Here is a 20,422-nt window from a genome sequence, read left to right on the forward strand (position 1 = left end):
CACAAGGCAGGGGGGAATCTTAGTTCCCTGACCAGTACCCTCTGCACTGGCAGCACAGAGCATGAACCACTAGACCACCAGGGAAGTCCCTTATCATGAGTTTTTAAAACCTTTAAGCGGCTCAATTTTCATACATCTCAGGGACAGTTATTATGGGGTTTCATTTATTACTGGAATCAATAATCACTTCTGATTTCAAATCCAGCAGGCTTCTACCCACCACAATCAGGCATCTCTGTTTTTTACGTAATCAAGATTATCAGACAAGTGAAAGTCGCTCAGTCATGTCCAACTCTTTGTGACTCCATGGACTATACAGTCCATGGAATTTTCAAGGCCAGAATACTAGAGTGGGTAGCCTATCCCTTCTCCAGCAGATCTTTCTGACCCAGGAATCAAACCGGGGTCTCCTGCATTGCAGGCGGATTCTTTACCAACAGAGCTATCAGGGAAGCCCTATCAGATGAGGGGCGGATTCTTTAAACCCTTCTGACTTTAAGCCACCATCCCACGCTGTTGGTTCAAATAACGTCCCCTGGGTAGAGCTGAGCCCACCGCCATGATCAGGACTGTCTGACCTGTGTCCGCACACACATCCACCTCACTTTACTCTGTGTGTGTGTGTATGTGTGTGTATGTTGCTGGCGGGGTTTTTCCATCCCCCAGTTGCTACTAGAGCCAATAGCAGTGCCAGGCTGCCCCTCTTTGACAGAAGTGCCCTCCACCAAGGGAGGCCCCCTTGCCCAGGGAAGTGGTGCACCAGGGAAGACCCACAACCCCCGGCTGACTGGGCTGAGGGTGTGAGGAGCCAGCTCCTTTGAAGTGAGTGGTTCACAGAGCAACGGCCTGACCAGCTCTTTCACTTCCTCATGGGCTTCACTCTCCCTTACAGGTGTTTCCAGAAATGCACACATTTATAAATTGCTTTCAGAAGACATCTGGGACTCTACTTTTGGGAAAACTGATCTGAGGCACCACCTATTGTGATCCAGATTTAAATCTTGGATTTGACCCAGATCACCAGGCTTTCTGATGCCACTGTTACCGCCCTTGCTCAATGGCTCAGCGGTGTTGTGTTGCTGTTGACCCTCCATCTTTTAAATAAGCCTCTACCTGTTTTCTTCAACAGCCTTCTCTTCTGACCTTCCAGGAGGAAATTCCATAGGTGCTTTGCTTGACACAATGTGTCTAAGTATCATCTACATTACTAAATATGTTGTTGTTTTTCAGTTTCTAAGTCGCGCCCAACTCCTTGCGACCCCATGAACTGCAGCACACCAGCCTTCCCTGCCCTTCACCACCTCCTGGAGTTTGCTCAAACTCATGTCCATTAAGTCAGTGATGCCATCCAACCATCTCATCCTCTGTCACCCCCTTCACCTCCTGCTTTCAGGCTTCCCCAGCATCAGGGTTATTATTACATGTCTGATTTCACACAACTAAATCACTAAACTCGACTTGTATTACCTGCTCTCTGCTACCTGCTTCACTCAACCTGCATCAGCATCCAGGGCCACCCAACCCTACCGCACCCCTGTGCAGTCAGCAAATGTTGTCTAGTCTCCCCCCCTCAAAACTCCCAGCATTCACGCTCTCCCCACAATTCCCACAGCCTTGGTTTAGGGTCTCATCAGTTCCTCCCCAGGATACTGAAATACCCTAGCTGCCCTAGCTTCAGGCCTGACTCCTAAACCACCATTTCTCCTATGCCAGCATGTACATTTCTTGCTTAATATATGCTGATATGTCCTCACTCCCTAGAGACCTATGTAAACCACCATTTCTCCTATGCCAGCATGTACATTTCTTGCTTAATATATGCTGATATGTCCTCACTCCCTAGAGACCTATGTCTAAATCCCTTCTCACGCCTCACCGTCTGTGTGGAGGTGGGTTCCAGCCACCCTCTCCAGCACCATCATTCTCCAGCTCCGCCACCACCCTCCCACACAACCCCACTGCTTAATTCCTGTCCCTCCTTCTTCCTGGGATGATCTTGTGTCAGTGGGTCCCCTGTATGAAGTCCCAATCTTAGCCTTTGTGATTTAAACTAAGCATTGCCTTTAATATGCTGTCTAGTGAAAGCTATGGTTTTTCCAGCAATCATGTATGGATGTGAGAGTTGGACCATAAAGAAAGCTGAGTGCCAAAGAATTGATGCTCTTAAACTGTGATGTTGGAGGACTCTTGAGAGTCCCTTGGACTGCAAGGAGATCCAATCAGTCCATCCTAAAGGAAATCGGTCCTGAATTTTCATTGGAAGGACTGATTGCTGAAGCTGAAATTCCAAAACTTTGGCCCCTGATGCGAAGAACTGACTCATTGGAAAAGACCCTGATGCTGGGAAAGATTGAAGGCAGGAGGAAGAAGGGATGATAGATGAGACAGTTGGATGGCATCACCGACTCGATGGACATGAGTTTGAGCAAGCTCTGAGAGTTGGTGATGGAAGGGAAGCCTGGCGTGCTGCAGTCCATGGGGTCGCAGTCTGACACGACTGAGCAACTGATCTGACCTGACTGAAGCATCGCCTTTCCCATGACCTTGACCGACTTTCCAGGTGGCAACTACATTCTCACTTGAGCCTTGCTGAAATGTGACTCTACTTCAGCATTTCCCATACATTGTGGGAGATGCTTGAGACCTCTACCACGCACATTACTTGGCAAGTATGAGAGGCTTTTTGATCAGCTCTGTCAAAATACCCAAATACAATGCTTACATCAAGTCACAAGTAGTAGCTTGTGGTATTCAACATCATGTCTTAGCATCACCAGGATACCACACAGCAAGGTCACATGTGATGGTCATGGATGTGGCAGACATGGCTAGCTGTTTGCTAAATGTATTTCCCCTCCTTCCAGGGAAAGAGTCTATATTTTCCAGCCTCTGATGCAGTTAGGTGAAGTAATGAGGCTCTAGCTGGTAGACAGTGAGCAGAAGTAATCCACCCCCTCTAGGCCAGGCCCATAACCTCGAGTGCTCCTCTGTGGCTTCTTCCCTTCCGGTTGGCTGGGATGGTGACCCCCAGGTTTACTAGGAAGAGAAAGTAGGAGAGCTGCTGTCAACCTGGGTCTCTGAATGACTGTAAGGAGCAGAGTCCCCCACTGATAGGGATGGCCCCCCTTGTCCCGTGAGCAGGAAGTAGACTTCTACTGTGTTCGACTCCTTGTAGTTTGGGGGCATATTTATTGCAGTAGTTAACATTTCCCTACCCTGGGCAGGCACTGTGACATAGCCATCATAGAATGAAGGACGTGTTGATACAGCCTAAGAAAAACTAAGCTTAAAATTATGGAGCATTGCGCAAAACACCTGCATTCATTCCCAAGTTTCACCTCAGTGGGCCTCACCCCTGTGTGAGGCTACAAAACAAGGTGAAAGTCAGGGCGTCAGTCCCTGTGCGGTCAGTGCTAAGCCAGTGAGTGACTGTAGCCAAGCTGACCAGCGAGGAGACTTCACATCCTGCAGAGAAAAGAACGTGTGCCCATGTAATTAGAAATTTTACATCTAGGTTATTTACATGTAGGTTATTTCTTGGGCTTCCCTTGTGGCTCAGCTGGTAAAGAATCCGCCTGCAATGTAGGAGACCTGGGTTCAATCCCTGGATTGGGAAGATCCCCTGGAGAAGGGAAAGGCTACCCACTCCAGTATTCTGGCCTGGAGAATTCCATGGACTGTATAGTCCACGGGGTCGCAGAGAGTCAGACACACTGAGTGACTTTCACGTTCAGTTTTCTTCCAGGTTATTTCTTGGGTTTTCCAGGCAAGAATACTGGAGTGGGTAGCCATTTCCTTCTCCAGGAGATCTTCCCGACCCAGGGATTGAACCCGCGTTTCCTGTCTTATGCGTCCTGCACTGGCAGATGGATTCTTTACCACTTGACATACCTGGGAAGCCCCTGTGTATTAACAGCCTATCTGAAAACCAAGTTGTCCAAAACAGGCTTCCTGAACATTCCCCAGTGGACTGTCCACATTCACTTTTGCATCGGCATGAGTTAGCTTAGTGTCTAACAGGGTAGGTGCTCAGTGAATGTCTCAGATATTAAGTAGGGAGGAATTTGAAGCAACGCAAGGCTTCATTGTTTCACTACTCCTTGTGACATCCATAATTACTTCTTCTAGTATCACTCACATTACAAATGAAAACACTTTTTATTCTGGGCAGTTGTAATTGTATACTATCCATCAAAAAATATAACGTTTATAGCTGAGGCATATTCAGCCTGAAGATGAAGTGATACATTAACTTCTTGATCAAATGCCAGAACTTACAGATGAATATGAAACAGACATCAATAATTACAGCTTGTACCATAGCTGTTGGTTTCTAAACCTTTCAGTTCAATGAACAAGTAATAACTGGACAGACACACCTTTCAGAAATTAGAGGTGGGAAAAGATTACCTCATTCCATACCTGTCACAGAGCAGGCCCCCTGCAGCAATTCAGCAAGAGGCGGCCCATAGGCCCTGGGGGTGGGTGTGGGCTGGGCCTTCTAGAATGATGCCAGAGAGGACACAGGAAGGACCCTGGGGCAGGAACAGCCAGGAGCCAAGGCTTTTCTTGGACACTACACCCTCCCTTCCCTTCAGTCCCTTTTATTCTGTTTCCTTAAGAAACCTGGTCTGGACATAAAAGGTATGTGCTTAATTTTTTTCTAAATTCCATCCTACTCAGAAAAGTCTTATGCTTTCTTACTTGAATGTAAAAAGGAATTACTAATGCTAATAAAAAGATAATTATCTCTCAGCTAATTCTTGATTTGAAAAGCACATCTAAACACCCAGCATACTGCATGGCATTTAATGGATAGTCCCATCAAAGGCCTGTGGTTGTGTTCCAGGGTTCAAGGTCACAAAAGCTAGAGTGGCCGGAAGCTCTCTGATAGTACTGCCATGTTTGAAGAAATTCTAGCAAAATGAACACACGTCTCTAGAATGCTCACGGGTCGGAGGAGATGAACAAACCATATACTTCACTGAGACCCACGGGCACAGCTGGTTTGACTCCTGAGTTTTTCCACAGCATCGTGACCTGCTGCGCGCTTCCGTGTTCTTAACTGGAGTCGAGAATCCTTTCCCGCCAGTCTTCATGCTGATCACAGTCACAACGCTGAATGAGTGCGCACGTGCGCGCATGTGTCCTTCACAGCGAGTAATATGGAGGGAGGGTAAAATAATAAAGACTAAAGAATGCAGCTCTATTCATTTTACCAAAATCTGCAGAGCACCCCAACCTCAAAAATGGAAAAACAGGTCCCATTGTCTCAGAACGCTATCAAGGTCAAGAATAAATACACGGATCAATAAAATAAGCTTTTGACAGTTCACCGAAACTCACTTTATAAAGATTCCATTTCTTAGCAGTTGAAAAACCTGAAAATCTAGAAAGATGCTCTGATTATTTCATAATAAATATTAGTTCCTTGAACTGCACTGTCCTGGCTTTGACTTAGCCTTTTCAAAGCTTTTTTTTTAATCTATCACCATGATAGAAGGCATTGATGCCACAAATACCAATCTACACTTGGTCTTGGAAAGAGATTGTCGTGCACATATTTTTTACAAATATTACTATTTGTTTCATGGAAGTCAAGGCAAAGACTTTAGTAGAGTGTAACTTTTAAGCCAATGAATAAACAGTTGGCTTCAAAAAACATTAAATTGACATGCAGAGCATTTGCTGCTCCGCCAGATACTAAAAATAAAGCAACTTTTGCCAACATGGGAAAACTTGAATTATTTTAGTTGGTTCTGAAGTTAACCAGGTTTCACTAATTTTCCAAAATGGGGCCTGATGTTAAGGTTATTACCTTGTTTCCTCAAACCTTACCTCTGAAGTAAGATGACAACTGTGAACAATTTTTTAAGGATCAACCCAATAGTTTTTTATAGTTTAGCAAGACATACCTTTCTAAAAATGTGATATATTTACTCAACAAATGAAAATTTGAACATCTGAAAACTAATATTCATCTTTGAAGATTTAAGTTCAGGGGCTCCCCTGGTGGCTCAGTGGTAAAGAATCCATCTGCCAATTCAAAAGACGCAGGTTCGATCCTGGGCTAGGAAGATCCCACGTGCCTCGGAGCACCAAAGCCCGTGAGCCACAACTACCGAGCCTGTGCTTAAGAGCCCCTGTTCCGCAATGAGAAGTCACCACAATGAGAAGCCCGTGTACAGCAACCGGAGTAGCTCCTGCTTGCCAAATAAATACATAAAATTATATAAAAAAGAATTAAGTTCAAACTTGTCTTATCAGAGTGAAGAATAAACTAAGTTACTGCAATATTTACAATATAATATTCTAGACAAAAGGCATCAGGGAACTCGGTACGTTTTAAAGATGAAGTTTTAAGCTGTTAGCCAAAGTTCAGGTAACATTTTATTCCTGTCCCTGGCCTGTTCCTTCCGTAGCTGTCTCTCCAAAAAAAATAAGTGCATTTAAAATATGGAGTTTGAGATTTATGATCAGTTGCAGAAACCTGTTTAACTACTGATTTACAGTCTGGGCCAAGGTATTTAGGTCTGTCATCAGAACTAATTATAGCAAACCCGAGATTATATATTCAAACTCTCCTTTTGGTGAAAGAAATGAGAATGTTCTGCGGAAAATCAGAAACATCCTGAGGGCTCCCAAAGAGGAATGCACTATCAACTTTACTTCTCAGAACCAGGGCTGCAAAGCCCAAAATTACTGTTCTTTAGTAAGGTGTTTTAGCCTGAAGTACTCAAACAGTAAATCATAGTTACATTAATGGCATACCCATGGCCTGAAACATATTAATCTCAGTTAACAATAACTGACATTTACATTACTAATCTAATTCAGGCATTCTGATGGTAGTAAATGCACATGTTAAAGCTTCAGGAACTGAAATTATTACTGATCCAAAGAGAATCCTTATTTCACTGTCATCAGATGGAGAGGACAAATGACTATACTTTTGGGGCAATCTGGATTTTCTAAGAATAATGTCCCCATTTTAATGCTTTAATGAGGAAAATTCAAATTAAAGCAGATTAAAAATAAAGTGGTCCCAAATGATATGCCAGCAGGGCTAACCCAAGAAAACCAGTGCCTTCCTCTTCCTCAAATCCTCTTCCCCTCCCATTCCTTCTTGTGCTGGATGATCTTGGACTCTTTCACAAGCCAGACCTTGAAAAGAAAGGGACTTCTGCAACATGGCGCCTCTTATCCAATGAATCCCCTGAGACCTGATCCCAACATAATGCCGTCCACTCAGGGAAAATGTCCTCATCCATGTGGGGCTCCTGAGTGGAAGCAATGAGCGACTGCTGGCCCCAGGGCAGGTGGAAGAAGGATTTAGACAGCTGGACTCTGGGTCAGGGGATCCCAAACCAGACCCTAAAGGTGACCACTCTTGCCAGGCCTCACCATGAGAAGAGAGGGGAAATGTGCCCACAGGGGTCATAAAATGTGCTAAGTAAGTAGATAAGCGGGAAAAGGTGAGCAGACAATGCAGGGAGACAACTGTCTTGGAGCGCTATATGTGAGAATGTTATGCTACCTGCTTGCTCAAAGAGAACGTTTTTCATGTTTCAGACAAAACCAATGGATTATGCAGTGGATATTTCCCCCATGATGAATTTTTTTTTTTTTTTAGAGGAAAATCTCCTATATTCTAAGTTTGCATTCACCTACTAGGAGTCTGAAGTAAGATGTTACAGGTAAAGGCTGTATGATTATAAAACTCAACAGGGAATATTAAATCCTAAAATATAAGATTTTCCAATGTTTGGTCTGAATATCTTTTCACAATGAAGTCCATAATTAGGGACACAATTTTCTAAAATCTCGCTTTCTCTACTATACTAGGTTTCAACACCTAAGAGGAAGCAAGATATGATTTTTGTTCTTTCAAATAGCAACAAGTTGCTCACTTATTCCAGAACAGAAAAAAACATTAAATATGTCACCATAAATTACTATTGGTTACTATTTGTAAGTCTAAAATTAACAAAATAATACCATCATCATGATTCATTTTCTATGTTTCTGAATGTATATTACCAACCGAGAGAAAGTTTGCATCAGATGGTTAGAAAACTTCTGATGAAGGCACAGGAAGGGAAAAGCTGGAAACCACAAGAAGCAGTTCTTTACCTCCACTGAGCACCAAGAGGGAGCTGCCAAAATAACCCAGGCCTGCCAAAAAAAAAAAATCACAGCATCCAGCTGTTGGCTTGTCCACCAGCTTGGGACAATTTTTCAAAGCCCTTTCTAGTTAGGACTCTGAAACACCTGCAGTGAAAACCACTTAGCAGGGCACCAATCTCCTTTATCCTTATGCAGTCACTCAGTGTTTCCCAGAGTGATGGGGAAGAGTGAAAACAATCAAATCATGTTTGTTCTTAAAAGGTTCAAAGTTACAATGTCTTGAGTTATAACTGTCTAGTACCATTATATCAATTTCTCCAAGAACCATCTCATAATTTAAAGAATGACATGCTGAGAGAGATATTTAGGAAGACATTTCCAGGCAGAGAACCTGAATTTAAATCATTCTCCAAATACTGTCAGATTCTGTCCTTTTTTAAAATGGTGTTATTTAATCTGAAGGTACACAAAGATTAATCAATTGCCTTTATTATGTGACTATGAAATATCAACTCTACTGCCTACAATAAAGAACAGATAATTACTTTTATAACATTAAGGTAAAGTCATCTGTAAACACAGGATCTTTCTTGCGCTCATGACTAATCCATTATAAACAAATGCCCATCTTAAAAACAACTCAAGAGTAAGTGCAGTTTCACCGAGTGCAGATAAGGAAGTACAGGAGCTCGTTGGCCATGCTCCAGCAAACAGATGAAAAGTGAAATGGATTTTATACTGGAGTCTCAATAAATAAACAAAATCCCCCCCCCCTTATATATGCTTGGATTACTTGCACAAATAACGGGATGGCCCGTTTCACTCACTTCAATGGGACGGACTCTTTAGAAAAAGACTGAAACACGATTTGATAATCAACTCCCAAATTTTATGCTTATTTTTTCTATTTCCATCAATTTTCTGACATAGTTAACATAAGCAGGAAAATCTTTTTTAGTAAACTGAGCAACTGAAGACTCCAGTGAAGCCTCAAAGGTCTTGAAGAACTCTGGCAAGTCACATATATCCCATGTTGCTTTTGGTTTCCCACCTCTTCTTTGCTTCAAATCTAAAATGAAGAACATGAAAATCTCGATTCATTTCTAAATACTTTACTGAAGTAACACGTTTACTAAGTGCCAAAGTAAAATAAACTTTAAAAAGTTTTCACAGACTCCATCAATTACAAAATAAATATCAAATAGGATGAAGACATGCCTCTATATTTATAATCTGATAAACATGCAGCAAAGACCCAAAGAACGAAATGAATAACAATTATGCACAAACTGGATTCACAAAACGTTATCACAGGATTTCTGCAATTGCTATGAAGTTATCAGAATCAGTAATTAAAAAAAAAAAATCTTAAAACTCACCCCCAGGCAAGTTTCTTCTTTTTTCGTGCAGCCTGTGAATTTTCAGCCTCCTTTTTGGCTTTCACAAAGTTGTGGCAGGCAATAGCTTTGGCAATTTTTACACCAAGCTAAGAATTACAAAGGAGAAAAAGTGAAAATAAATATTCTAGCTGATACAAGAATTACAATGATACAGATACTCGAGAATTTGTGGGTAAGAAAGACAGGTCATGCTTGCACCTCTGAAAGCACCAAAGCGCCACCACAAATGCAAAGATGCAGTCCCTTTTCTCCTCTCTTCCCTCAGCCCTTCAACCCCAGCTGTACCAGTCTCCCGGATGGAGCTCCTTCCCACACCAAGCCCCCTCGAGGGTCCACCAAGCCTGTGGATGAAGATCTTGAAGCGCTTTCTGCATTTCAGTAGGACGGACAGGAATTCACCCTGATAAGGCGGCCCAGGCTGACAGAGACATCAGTGTCTTTGCTTTGGGCTAGAATTACAGCACCGGGTATGCACGGACCCGCTATCTCATGCTGATCAGAAGCTCGGGTTGGCAGTCACAGATGTGATTAATAAAACACGGGAAAGCTAATTACTACTTGATAAACACACTTTGTGTGATGGGCAATAGCTTTTCACTCACTGACAGAAAAAAAGAATATAAGGGGTGCCAAGAGGCAAAATGGAGAAGGCAATGGCAAGCCACTCCAGTACTGTTGCCTAGAAAATCCCATGGACGGAGGAGCCTGGTAGGCTGCAGTCCGTGGGGTCGCTAAGGGTCGGACACGACTGAGCGACTTCACTTTCACTTTTCACTTTCATACATTGGAGAAGGAAATGGCAACCTACTCCAGTGTTCTTGCCTGGAGAATCCCAGGGACGGGGGAGCCTGGTGGGCTTCCGTCTATGGGGTCACACAGAGTCGGACATGACTGAAGTGACTTAGCAGCAGCAGCAGCAGCAAGAGGCAAAAAGGTGAGGCCCAGGACCACAGCGTTCCCTGCCAGCACCCCCCTTCACACTCCTTCCACTCATCTGCCCCAGTGCTAAAGGTCCCAGCAGAACAAAGTGTCCTCTCGGCCCCGCCCCCCAAGATTCCTCCAACTCAACTCAACACCATCTTTGTTTTTGTATTTCCCCAGCCCCTCAACTTCTATGCTGAGCCTACGGTTCTGACACTGGACTCTCCACGGCCCTGTGGCTGCAGAGCTATTCCTCAGTGAGTGTCTCCAGGACAGGCATGGGGCTCTTCTGTTTTCGGTGGGCTCCAATTTTAAAAATGCCTGCCTACACGGAAGGCTCCAAAGTATCTCGTGAAACAACAAAGGCTACAAAAACCTCTTCCTGGTGTTTCTTTCCTTTTCTCTCTCTGACCACAGCCTACTGCACTTCATCAGCCAGCAGACTTGTGGACGAGAGTAAAGGATCCAGAAGCCACTCTCTGGTCAAATATTAAGAGCCCAAGGTTTGAGGCATGGAGGCGGCCAGGGGCTCACGTGTAAGGAGAGAAGCTGACCTAGGAAAGTGAGGTTTGGCTTGCCTGCCATTCCTTTCAGCTCACCTTCTTTTAGGATGAAAGAAACAAGCAGTCATCAAGCACTATCCAGGGTTTACAAAGGAGAACAAAAACAGATCCGATTTTTCAGTCCAGGAAAGAATACACATAAAGAAGGTAAGCAGATGGAAGCAATGTGACGGTCAAGCCAGTGTGCTGAGGTGGTAGAAACCCAAAGGAAAGCCACTGAAGGAAGGAGGGTGGATTGTAGCTGGGAGCCCACCTGGGACAACAGACCAACTCAACGTCTTCCTGCCACCCAAGCCAACACTAGCACCACTGCCGTCATCACCATCTTTGCTCACACAGAGGACATTCACGCAGCCGACATCATGAGGGCAGAAATGCACTGTTTTGTCAGGCCCTGCTGCAGGTGCTGCAGACACGGCTTTGAACAAGAGGGCTGGGGTGGCGGGAGCCAGGGAGAGGGGCTGTCCGTTACAGCTGACAGCTTTAGTCCCCGCCCTGCTCTCCTGGCTCTCTTTTCTCTTTCAGTGCTTCACCACAGAACAGCTCATTTAAGTCAACCAAGAAAAGGCAGTGAATCAAAGGGCTGTAGCTTCCTCATCGAAGAAGACAAAGCTCAGAAGAATGCTGTGGCATCATTCATCATGAAGATGGATTTCCTATAGACTAACGCCATCCGTTTGTCATAAATGTCATAAATGTCAAAAAAAATCAAGTTAGTGCCTGTTGGGTTAGGCTAGTCAAAACTGCAGTATCGGACAAATCTCCAAATCTCACTGGCTGAACTTTTATTTCTGTTTCACGTCACGTCAGCTGTGGACTGGCCAGGCTCTCCATCCGGTGCTGCCAGCATCTCAACATGCGGCTTTCCAGTCTCAGGGGCAGAGAAGAAATGGCTGGAGGGGCTCACACTGGCTCCTCAGTGCTGTAGTCCAGAAGTGACACACAGCGTTTCTGCTCCCAGCCCTCTAGTCAGAGTACAATTCCACCTGGCTAAGGGGTGCTGGGGGACGCGAAGGGAGAGAAAGTGCACCTAAGAAACTGCCTACTGTCAGAACACGCTGCTTGCCACTTCTGTTTAAGAGGTACGCCGGGTCTCCCCACATTCGTGCAGGATAGTCTCCTTCTCTGTCTCCCACCTCCAAAAGGTAAAACACGGAATTCAGTATTTATCTAATTATACTCCTATGTATCAGACAGCAAATACAAATCTGATATAGGATAGCTTTGCTGAGATCACTCCACCTCAGCTAGTTTATCTTCTATTTAAATTGAGCCTATACTTTTGAGTATGAAACTAAAGGACCTGAACTATACAGCTGCTATGTACCATTAACCGTGAGACAAAATTATTTTCTGAAACTGTCGTAAATTAGGGTGCAGCTTATATTTTTAGCTTATTGAAATTTCCCAATATGGGTTTTCTGGATTTGGAGTAGACAAACCAAAGACCATTTCAGTATGTCTGGACGCTGACTGTGGTCATTTGATTCACATGGAACTCCTTTCAGCAGTCACATACTCTTGCTGCTAAGTCACTTCAGTCATGTCCGACTCTGTGTGACCCCATAGACAGAAGCCCACCAGGCTCCCCCGTCCCTGGGATTCTCCAGGCAAGAACACTGGAGTGGGTTGCCATTTCCTTAAGGGAGAATTTCTAGCAACATGAAGGCCAAACCCAGCACAATCAGCATCACAGATAAGACTGACAGCACATACACCATATAAGACACAGAATAAACTTCTTAGAAAGAATTCATGACGATGGAAGAAACACGTATTTACATGAGAGGGCTCCATCGTTTTGCAGACTAAGTGCACAGCCTAAGCGATTAGGTACATAGGCAGGACTTTCAAACAGACTTGTTTGTAGGAAAGTCTGTGTTTTCTAACTGTATCTTGCCTGGGGTTCGGTTCAGTGAAATGTTCTTTAACTGATAAACATTAAACAAGCCTGGTCTATGTACTTAACTGAAAGGATCTTTTAGCTTGTAAGGACGATGAAAAGTCCGATCAATGCTGGGGCCTTTGCACGCTTAAGATGAATGTGCTTTACTTATTCCCAAGGAGAAAAGAAAAAGAACGGAAATATCTGGAAATCTGAAAGGATCATAAGATCTTCTATAGGAAAGAGAGTTGAGAAGAAACATGTTTCCCCAGACAAGAGACTAAACCAAGGTCCAGAAGACAAAGAATACCGCGCTACGCTTCAGTATTACCAACAAACAATATAGGTCCCCAAGAACCCCCTTTTGCTTCTCTAAAAAGAAAGCAAGCATCTTTGGGCCCAATGTAAACATCACAAAAGCTTGGTCAATGGTTTTTATATTAAAAAACAGTTTCGGGTCATCAGATAACTAGTGCAACACCATGTGCAAAGAAATTTTTTTCAAGAATAAAAATATATACAGAGTTTCTTCTACGTGTCGTCAAAGTATCAGCATTTTCCATATAGAACATCCAATATTTTGCTGCATTTTAATTAAGGTGTCTAAACATTATCACAAAGAACTGCAAATTGGTCAGAGCAAGCGGTAAGGAAAATTAAGCTCTAAAGGCTTTTTATCACCATATTTCAGGAACCAAGGGTGTAAAATGTTCTAATTTGGGATATATTAAAAGCCATAAAAGGTCTTTCAAAAAGATTAATGGTACTTTGCTTGGATTTAAGATAAGGGCTTTAGCTGGTTGGAAAAGCAGGGCCCTGGCTGGACCCTTGAGGCATTCATCTTTACAGCCACTTGGAAGATTTGTAAAAGCGTCTGCATAACCTCAAGCAAATGCACGGCGACATTTCTTTAATTCCTTTCAATTTTACAGGTTGAGCATGTGTAAATCATATTGGGTTGTAAAACAGATATAATGGCACATCGTGTAACATAGTCAAGATTTTTAAAAGACAAACTTGTGAAATAAAGTTAGTTTTTCTTGCTAAACCTTGCCCTGCTAAAGTTTGCTGATAATCATTTGAAGAATCTGATTCAAACAGCTTCATCTAGCATCACTGTAAACTTCTTATCCATTTCATAAAATATTTTACTCATCTTCAAATTACTAGCTTGTAACAGATTTATGAAGTTTCCCTCCCTTTTGCACACTTTCAAGGCACTTATTTAAAAATACCAATTATCATACTTTAACTTTTTATGGAATAATAGGTCTCTATGAAAAATATTTATGCCATTCTCTTTTGTTCTTTAATTAAATGAAAACAGATGTTTTCTGAAGTAAAGCGGAACCATTACTGGAGTACTTAAAGTGTTAAGGTCTTTAATTTTTATATCAGTTTGGTCGACAATTCCTGATTGTCTTTACTCAAGCTCAACATTAATGTCAAGCAAGTTACCTAGGAGACGAAAGAGATCAAAGAGACAAAAACCCCTCCAATGTCTGATTAATCAAGCCTGCAAACAGCTTATTTCTTTTCGCCTGCATGCAAGTATGAAAATGAGATTCTGGGAGCCGAACACTGTGCAGATTTGTTCATTCTTATCAGAACAAAGCCAGCGGCAGCTTATTTCATGGATCATTGGCACTGTCATCAGCGCCACACAGAACGGGTGACAGCTCCTCATTTTGAGGCTTGAACAAAATTAGCAAAAAGTCGGCACAAATTAGCCTCTCATCTTTTTGGTAATATGACATTATTCATTTACTTTTTATCCAATTTTTAATTTTTTCCTTGTCAGCTATCCCTTTCTAGTGTCTCTTGCATGGCATCATAAAATGCCTTCTTAAAAACAAGCAAAGAAATAGCCAAAGTTGAAATAACATGCAAAGTTCAAACAGCAAAGAAGAAAAAGCACTTCCAAGGACTGATGATGCTTTATTTTTTTCTTTTTAATAACTTTCAAAACTTTGCAAAAATACTGATGAACAGCTCAGAATACCATGAAGTTTCATGAAATCGATAGTATATTTCAATCAACAATATGACGTGGCTAATGTGTTTTATTCAAACCACAGGTTAACACGGCAGGTGCTACAGTGAATTCAGGATGTCTTCAGTTGGACTGGTACATTTCCACGGACATACCTGAGATGCCGAAGCTCTGAGGACAGCAAAGAAGCTATGGCATATCCAGTCATTTAAATACAGACTTTAAATCAAGTCTTCTTCCCTCTGTTAGAAAAAGCAGCCTGATTTCACTGTCACCTTAGAACGTGCATGCACAGGTTTCCACGTTTGTGCAATATGTATATCTATGTTGTGTGCACACCTGCACAAACACCTGTTTTTTAACACCTATAACTTCAAATCAGTTAAAGTCAAATGGTTTTTACTTCAAGGCATAACCCAACAAACCCTGTTTTTAAAATATAAGATATATTTGTATAGACATATTACATATATTGTATATTTACGTGTATTAATATATATGATTCACCTTGCAATTTATTTTAAAAAAATGTATTTAGCCCATGACGTGTGAGAAGATAAATTTTGATTCATATCCTCAACTCTGATTTCATAGTGAAATAGTTTATGTAACACCTGGTTTAATGATGACTATTAAGGCTTCAAATTATATGTAGATTACAGTATTCCAAAGGGGGGAGAAACGACATTACACCGTTGAAATTACTCCTGGATAGAGACATTTATATTCAAGCAACTTATTCCATTCATAAGGGAAAAAAATTAACCATAAGCTGTTAGATGCTTTACACAGTCCCCATCAGAAAGACAGTTTTTCTTTTTTTTAAAGAACTGTAGTACTGTTTTCAGCAATTTCTTTATCTCTGTTCTTCTAAGTAAGAAAGCTTATTAACAAGCTTTGAACTTAAAATCACATTTACAATAATGTGCCATCAACAGTTTTATAAGCTAATTAGAAAAAGATTAATTAATGACTGGCTGCTAATAAAATGGCAATCATGAAGAAAGAAACCAAGGGTGCTAAGCTTCAACTACCACCAATTAAGAGCTAATTACAAACAAATTATATATGTGTTTTGCTGTGGGCTTTAATTTACTAAAATGGTTTTAATTAAAAGAGAAAACATGCTGATTAATTGAACTGCAGAAAAAATCTACAGTATAAACTGTGCTTTGTCTGTCTCTTTAATTAGACTTGTAACATCTGAAATCTTTTTTTAAGGTTTGTTAAAAGCACCATAAACATAATTAAAAGACAGCATAAGGAACACCATTCTAGGTGATCACCCAATCATACCCCAGAGGTTAAAAGAAAATGTCCTCAGTGCAATGAGATCTAAAAAGCACACCTAAAAGCTTGAGAGGAAAACCCATCACTCAGTACCATTTTTATTTTTCTCATATTAAAATGCTCCAACTTCAAGGATGTACACCATTTTTTATAGGAAAGAACTTATCTTTCAGCTCCACGTAAGGGAATTCAACTAGGCCTTCCCGCACCTGGACAGACAGAGCTTATTTTCCATACACTGTGCTACCTGTTCATCTATATGAAATAACTGAACTACTTTTAAGAACTAAGGAGAACAGGCTTCAAAGAATTAAAATTACCATTGAAAAGCCCCCCGGACTATGCACAGACTACAAAATGACACAAAGAGGAACGTTTAAATTAAAAAACCACTGAGAAATGACCAAAGTTAATGAAAGTGAGTCATTTCTACAGGATCCTTAACAGAGGTACACACCCCTCCCTCCATGGCAGGCAGCTTCCCCAGGTGGCTGATCACAACCGACCAGCAAGAGCCTGTTCAGTGAGGTTCTTTTCCCCTGTGTCCTAGATTCCCTCCCAGTGCTAATCAGTGAAATATACTGCAAAGAAAATGGTCCTACATTCTGCTGTCTAATGGAAAGACCAAAAGAAAGTAAAAGGAAGGGGTGGGAGGTAGGGTAGTAAAGTTTCAAAGAGGGACATAAAATAAATTTTGCCAGAGAGTTTGCAGGCATTAAGTGACTTTGAAACAACGTATTCTTCATATACACTCCTGGAATTCACAACAAAGGAAATCTCTTTCTGTAAAAATAAGATGTTGAAATGGAGATATTTAATTTAAAATTTTTATTATGTACCAATGGGTACTACTTAATGTATTTGTACTTTGTTTACCCTATCTTCAGTGGCTAGAAATCATAATAACTAAGAAAATAGAAAGCACCTGCTGGCCTTAGAGTCACAGGTTCTAGTGATAAATTCTAATAACAGCTAATTGGAATATATGTTCAGTTTCATATCTAAACAAATCTCCTTACCTCTGGAATCATGGTTGTTAAGAGAGTTCTAAAAGTAGTCACAAAAACAGGAAGAAAATAATTTTGCCCTCTGGATTAGAGAATCAAGAGTTTAGAACCACAAGACGTTCTTCACTATAATATCCATCAACTCAGCTTTTTTTTTTTTTAAATGTGATGCATGCAAACAACTTTCCTAAAACATCAGAGCTCTGGAAACAGCACTGATGAGAAGCAACTTCAAACTTAACCAGGTTTGGCACTATCTCTATCTCAAAAATTGAAACAAATGTGTCAGTTCTGAACTCTGGATATGCAAATGATCAAGGTACTTTGATAGCTACATCCGCCAAAACTGTTCTATTCAGTTCAGTTCAGTTCAGTCGCTCAGTCGTGTCCGACTCTCCGAGACCCCATGAATCACTGCACGCCAGGCCTCCCTGTCCATCACCAACTCCCGGAGTTCACTCAAACTCATGTCCACAGAGTCGGTGATGCCATCTAGCCATCTCATTCTCTGTTGTCCCCTTCTCCTCCCGCCCCCAACCTTTCTCAGCATCAGTCTTTTCCAGTGAGTCAACTTTTTATTAGGGGAGGTTATTTTGGGGAGAGGGGGTGAATTGAAGCTCTTATTTCATCAAGACAATGCAGTGTGTACATCGACATGAAATTAATAATCAAAATGAAAGGGTGATTATAGCCAGAATCCTCTCGAGGAAACTATAGTCCAACAATGAATTGAAATGGAAAAATTCCGAGTGCCAGAACAAGTGCTGTAGCATAGGAAATATTTCTGAGAAATAGGAAAATATTTCCTCTTACATGTTAACATAAAATACAAAAACTAATTCCTCAAATGTGTATATATATCCCTCTCCAACAAGAACGCCTTAAGATTTTTCTAGGAAATGGCTCTAAAAATAGAACTTCAGCAACAAATTAATAATCTGCCCCAAATGTAGAGAGTATTTAATGTATTTAGCTAGGAAAGAATACAACTCAATCAATTCAAACATTGGTTTTTTTAAAAAGACCATTCCTACCTTGCCTATTTAAATATTAACAAACAATTACTATTTCAACATTATTAACTTCACCTATGTTTTGGAATCCAAAAATCTAAGTAGTCTATTTAAGAAATTTAATAAAGCTAAAATTAAATTTTCAGTTTAATTCATACTGCCAATGAAATATTTATCATTACCTATAAGAAGAATACTATCAAAGTGAGACAATTATTTTTATGATTTGTACTTAGGACACCTTGGTTAGATTCTAAATACATACTGTGCTTAACAGTACTAAAGGCTGAACTCATAAGTTGGTGCAAAAAGCTTTAAGATATGAAACATTTTATATCATTACTCCAACTGAAGGCTATTGACCTTAGCAAAGATAGTAGCAGATTATAACCAAAATATTTCAGATATGAATATTAATACCTTGCAAATTATTTTCTTAAATTACTATAAGTTACATAAAATAGTTGTAACATTACAACATGAAGTATGTACAGATGTTTCCAAGGAATTAAGTTTAGTTGGTGCTGTCAAAGATCATCCTATTTGAATCACTTACAGAAAAGGAAACCTTCAGGGGCATGAGCTATATACAAAGCTTAAACAAAATTCACTGGCAACCTCTCCTCCCCACTCATTTTTGCCCTAACATGGTACAGCTATAATTGAAAGCAATATATTTTCTAGTTAATGTACGTGTGACTCATTCAATGGTAAAAATTCACAGTTTGCTGCCAAACCAAGTTGGTTTTTACGTACAGCAGGCTAACATGAAGATGCCTAGAGACAAAGTCTATTTTCAAAATGTGAGATTTGACTAAAATGCTGCTTACTTTATTAAATCTAGGCTTAGCACTTAATTTTAAATACTTGTTTCTACTGGTTTCTACAAATTGGTATGATCTGGATGGTAACAAAGTGTGTCAGAAAAGATAAGAACCAAAGGATGGCATTTTTGAGGATCACTATCAATAAATGGAATGTTCTTCCAGTTCAGGCCTGAGGTTAAGAAGCTATAAATGTGCTCAAACATGTGTGTGAATGTGCATGTGTATGTATACATAAATAGTAATAGTAATTTTTTAAAAAATAGTAATTTTTTTTCAAATCAGTACATTTTCATCACTATGACACAAACCCAAGTGTATTTTTCCACTTTTATCTCTCCTCCAATATTGTTAACAACAAAGAAGGATTTAATCAATAGGATGGACCTTCCCAACCACATTACTACACTGCAAAGCCAAATTTGAGAGCACAATCTCGGTTTCCAACATGTGAACTTAAGCCATCCCCCACACCAGATCACACCCATCTTTAATGCCATCATTAATTTAAGGGCATATCATTCTGGAAAAATACGTGCTTGCTGTGTCATAATGCCAGTGCACTGACAGCTTTATTTTGACATACCAGTTTGATTTGTTCTGTTCTGTTTTGAGGAACTGTTTTCAAGGCCCGTTCTCAGACATAGGTTCTACTTTTGGCTTCACTCTTCTCAATAATGATACTGCCCTGTTGGTTTCACAGGCTTATAAATGTTAAACATCAAAAATTAGTTTCACTTATTACAGTTGGAAAAGGCTTTAAGAACTCTGAGATCTGTGCCTCTGAGCAAAGCCTTTATCAGCACATCCCACTCACTGCTTCTTGAAAAAAGAAAACGGTACTGATTAAAAACCAGTATACCTGATTTCCAAAAGGACACCTACCATGCATGTATACCTTTAATTCATAAAGTGTTTCTGCCCCAAACTCACGATTACTTACTTCTCAAAATCCCATCTTTCATATCCACAGTGATTGGCACAAAGGAGATAAATATGAAAAACTTAAACCTCAAACTAAACTATTTATTCAAGAATTCCATCATCTCTTTAGTTATTCTTCCACGGGTGTTTAATTAACATGTAATCAGTATCTCTCTGGTGTCTGTGTCTGGCCAATAAACACTTTCCAGATGTTTTTCCACTTGTACAAGAAAAAGAGGAGGGCCCACATTACTCTTTTTCCTTTTAACCAGAAGTCTTTAACCCCACACTAGATAAATTTTCTTTCACTAGAACAAAGCGTTATGCTGGTATGGAAGTAAATGAACTCTTGAGAAAATGCTTACTATCCTTAAAAGTGCTGAAAATGGTGTATATTTCTAAAGCAATCTCATCTGTCATAAAGCGTGACAGGAAAGAATAACCTAAATGGTTATTATTATTTATTTATATAAAT

At 40.7% G+C, this 20,422-nt stretch overlaps 1 protein-coding gene across 2 annotated transcripts in view; it reads right to left on the reverse strand.

Moving 5' to 3' along the window:
- Positions 1-8,994: 8,994 nt before the first annotated feature.
- The window catches only part of FAM204A (family with sequence similarity 204 member A), a 29,948-nt gene continuing 18,520 nt past the window's right edge, over positions 8,995-20,422 (reverse strand). For both annotated transcript variants that reach the window (XM_055424559.2, XM_055424560.2), the window contains exons 7-8: positions 9,507-9,613; positions 8,995-9,196 (exon numbers count right to left, since the gene is read on the reverse strand). In XM_055424559.2, the coding sequence (XP_055280534.2) occupies positions 9,145-9,196; positions 9,507-9,613 (159 nt within the window). In that variant the 3' untranslated portion in view covers positions 8,995-9,144. The remainder of the gene's footprint in view (positions 9,197-9,506; positions 9,614-20,422) is intronic.

Source organism: Moschus berezovskii, chromosome 12 (assembly GCF_049115385.1).
Source record: "Moschus berezovskii isolate FMDL1 chromosome 12, NW_MosBer_1.0, whole genome shotgun sequence".
NCBI classification, from domain to species: Eukaryota; Metazoa; Chordata; class Mammalia; order Artiodactyla; family Moschidae; genus Moschus; species Moschus berezovskii.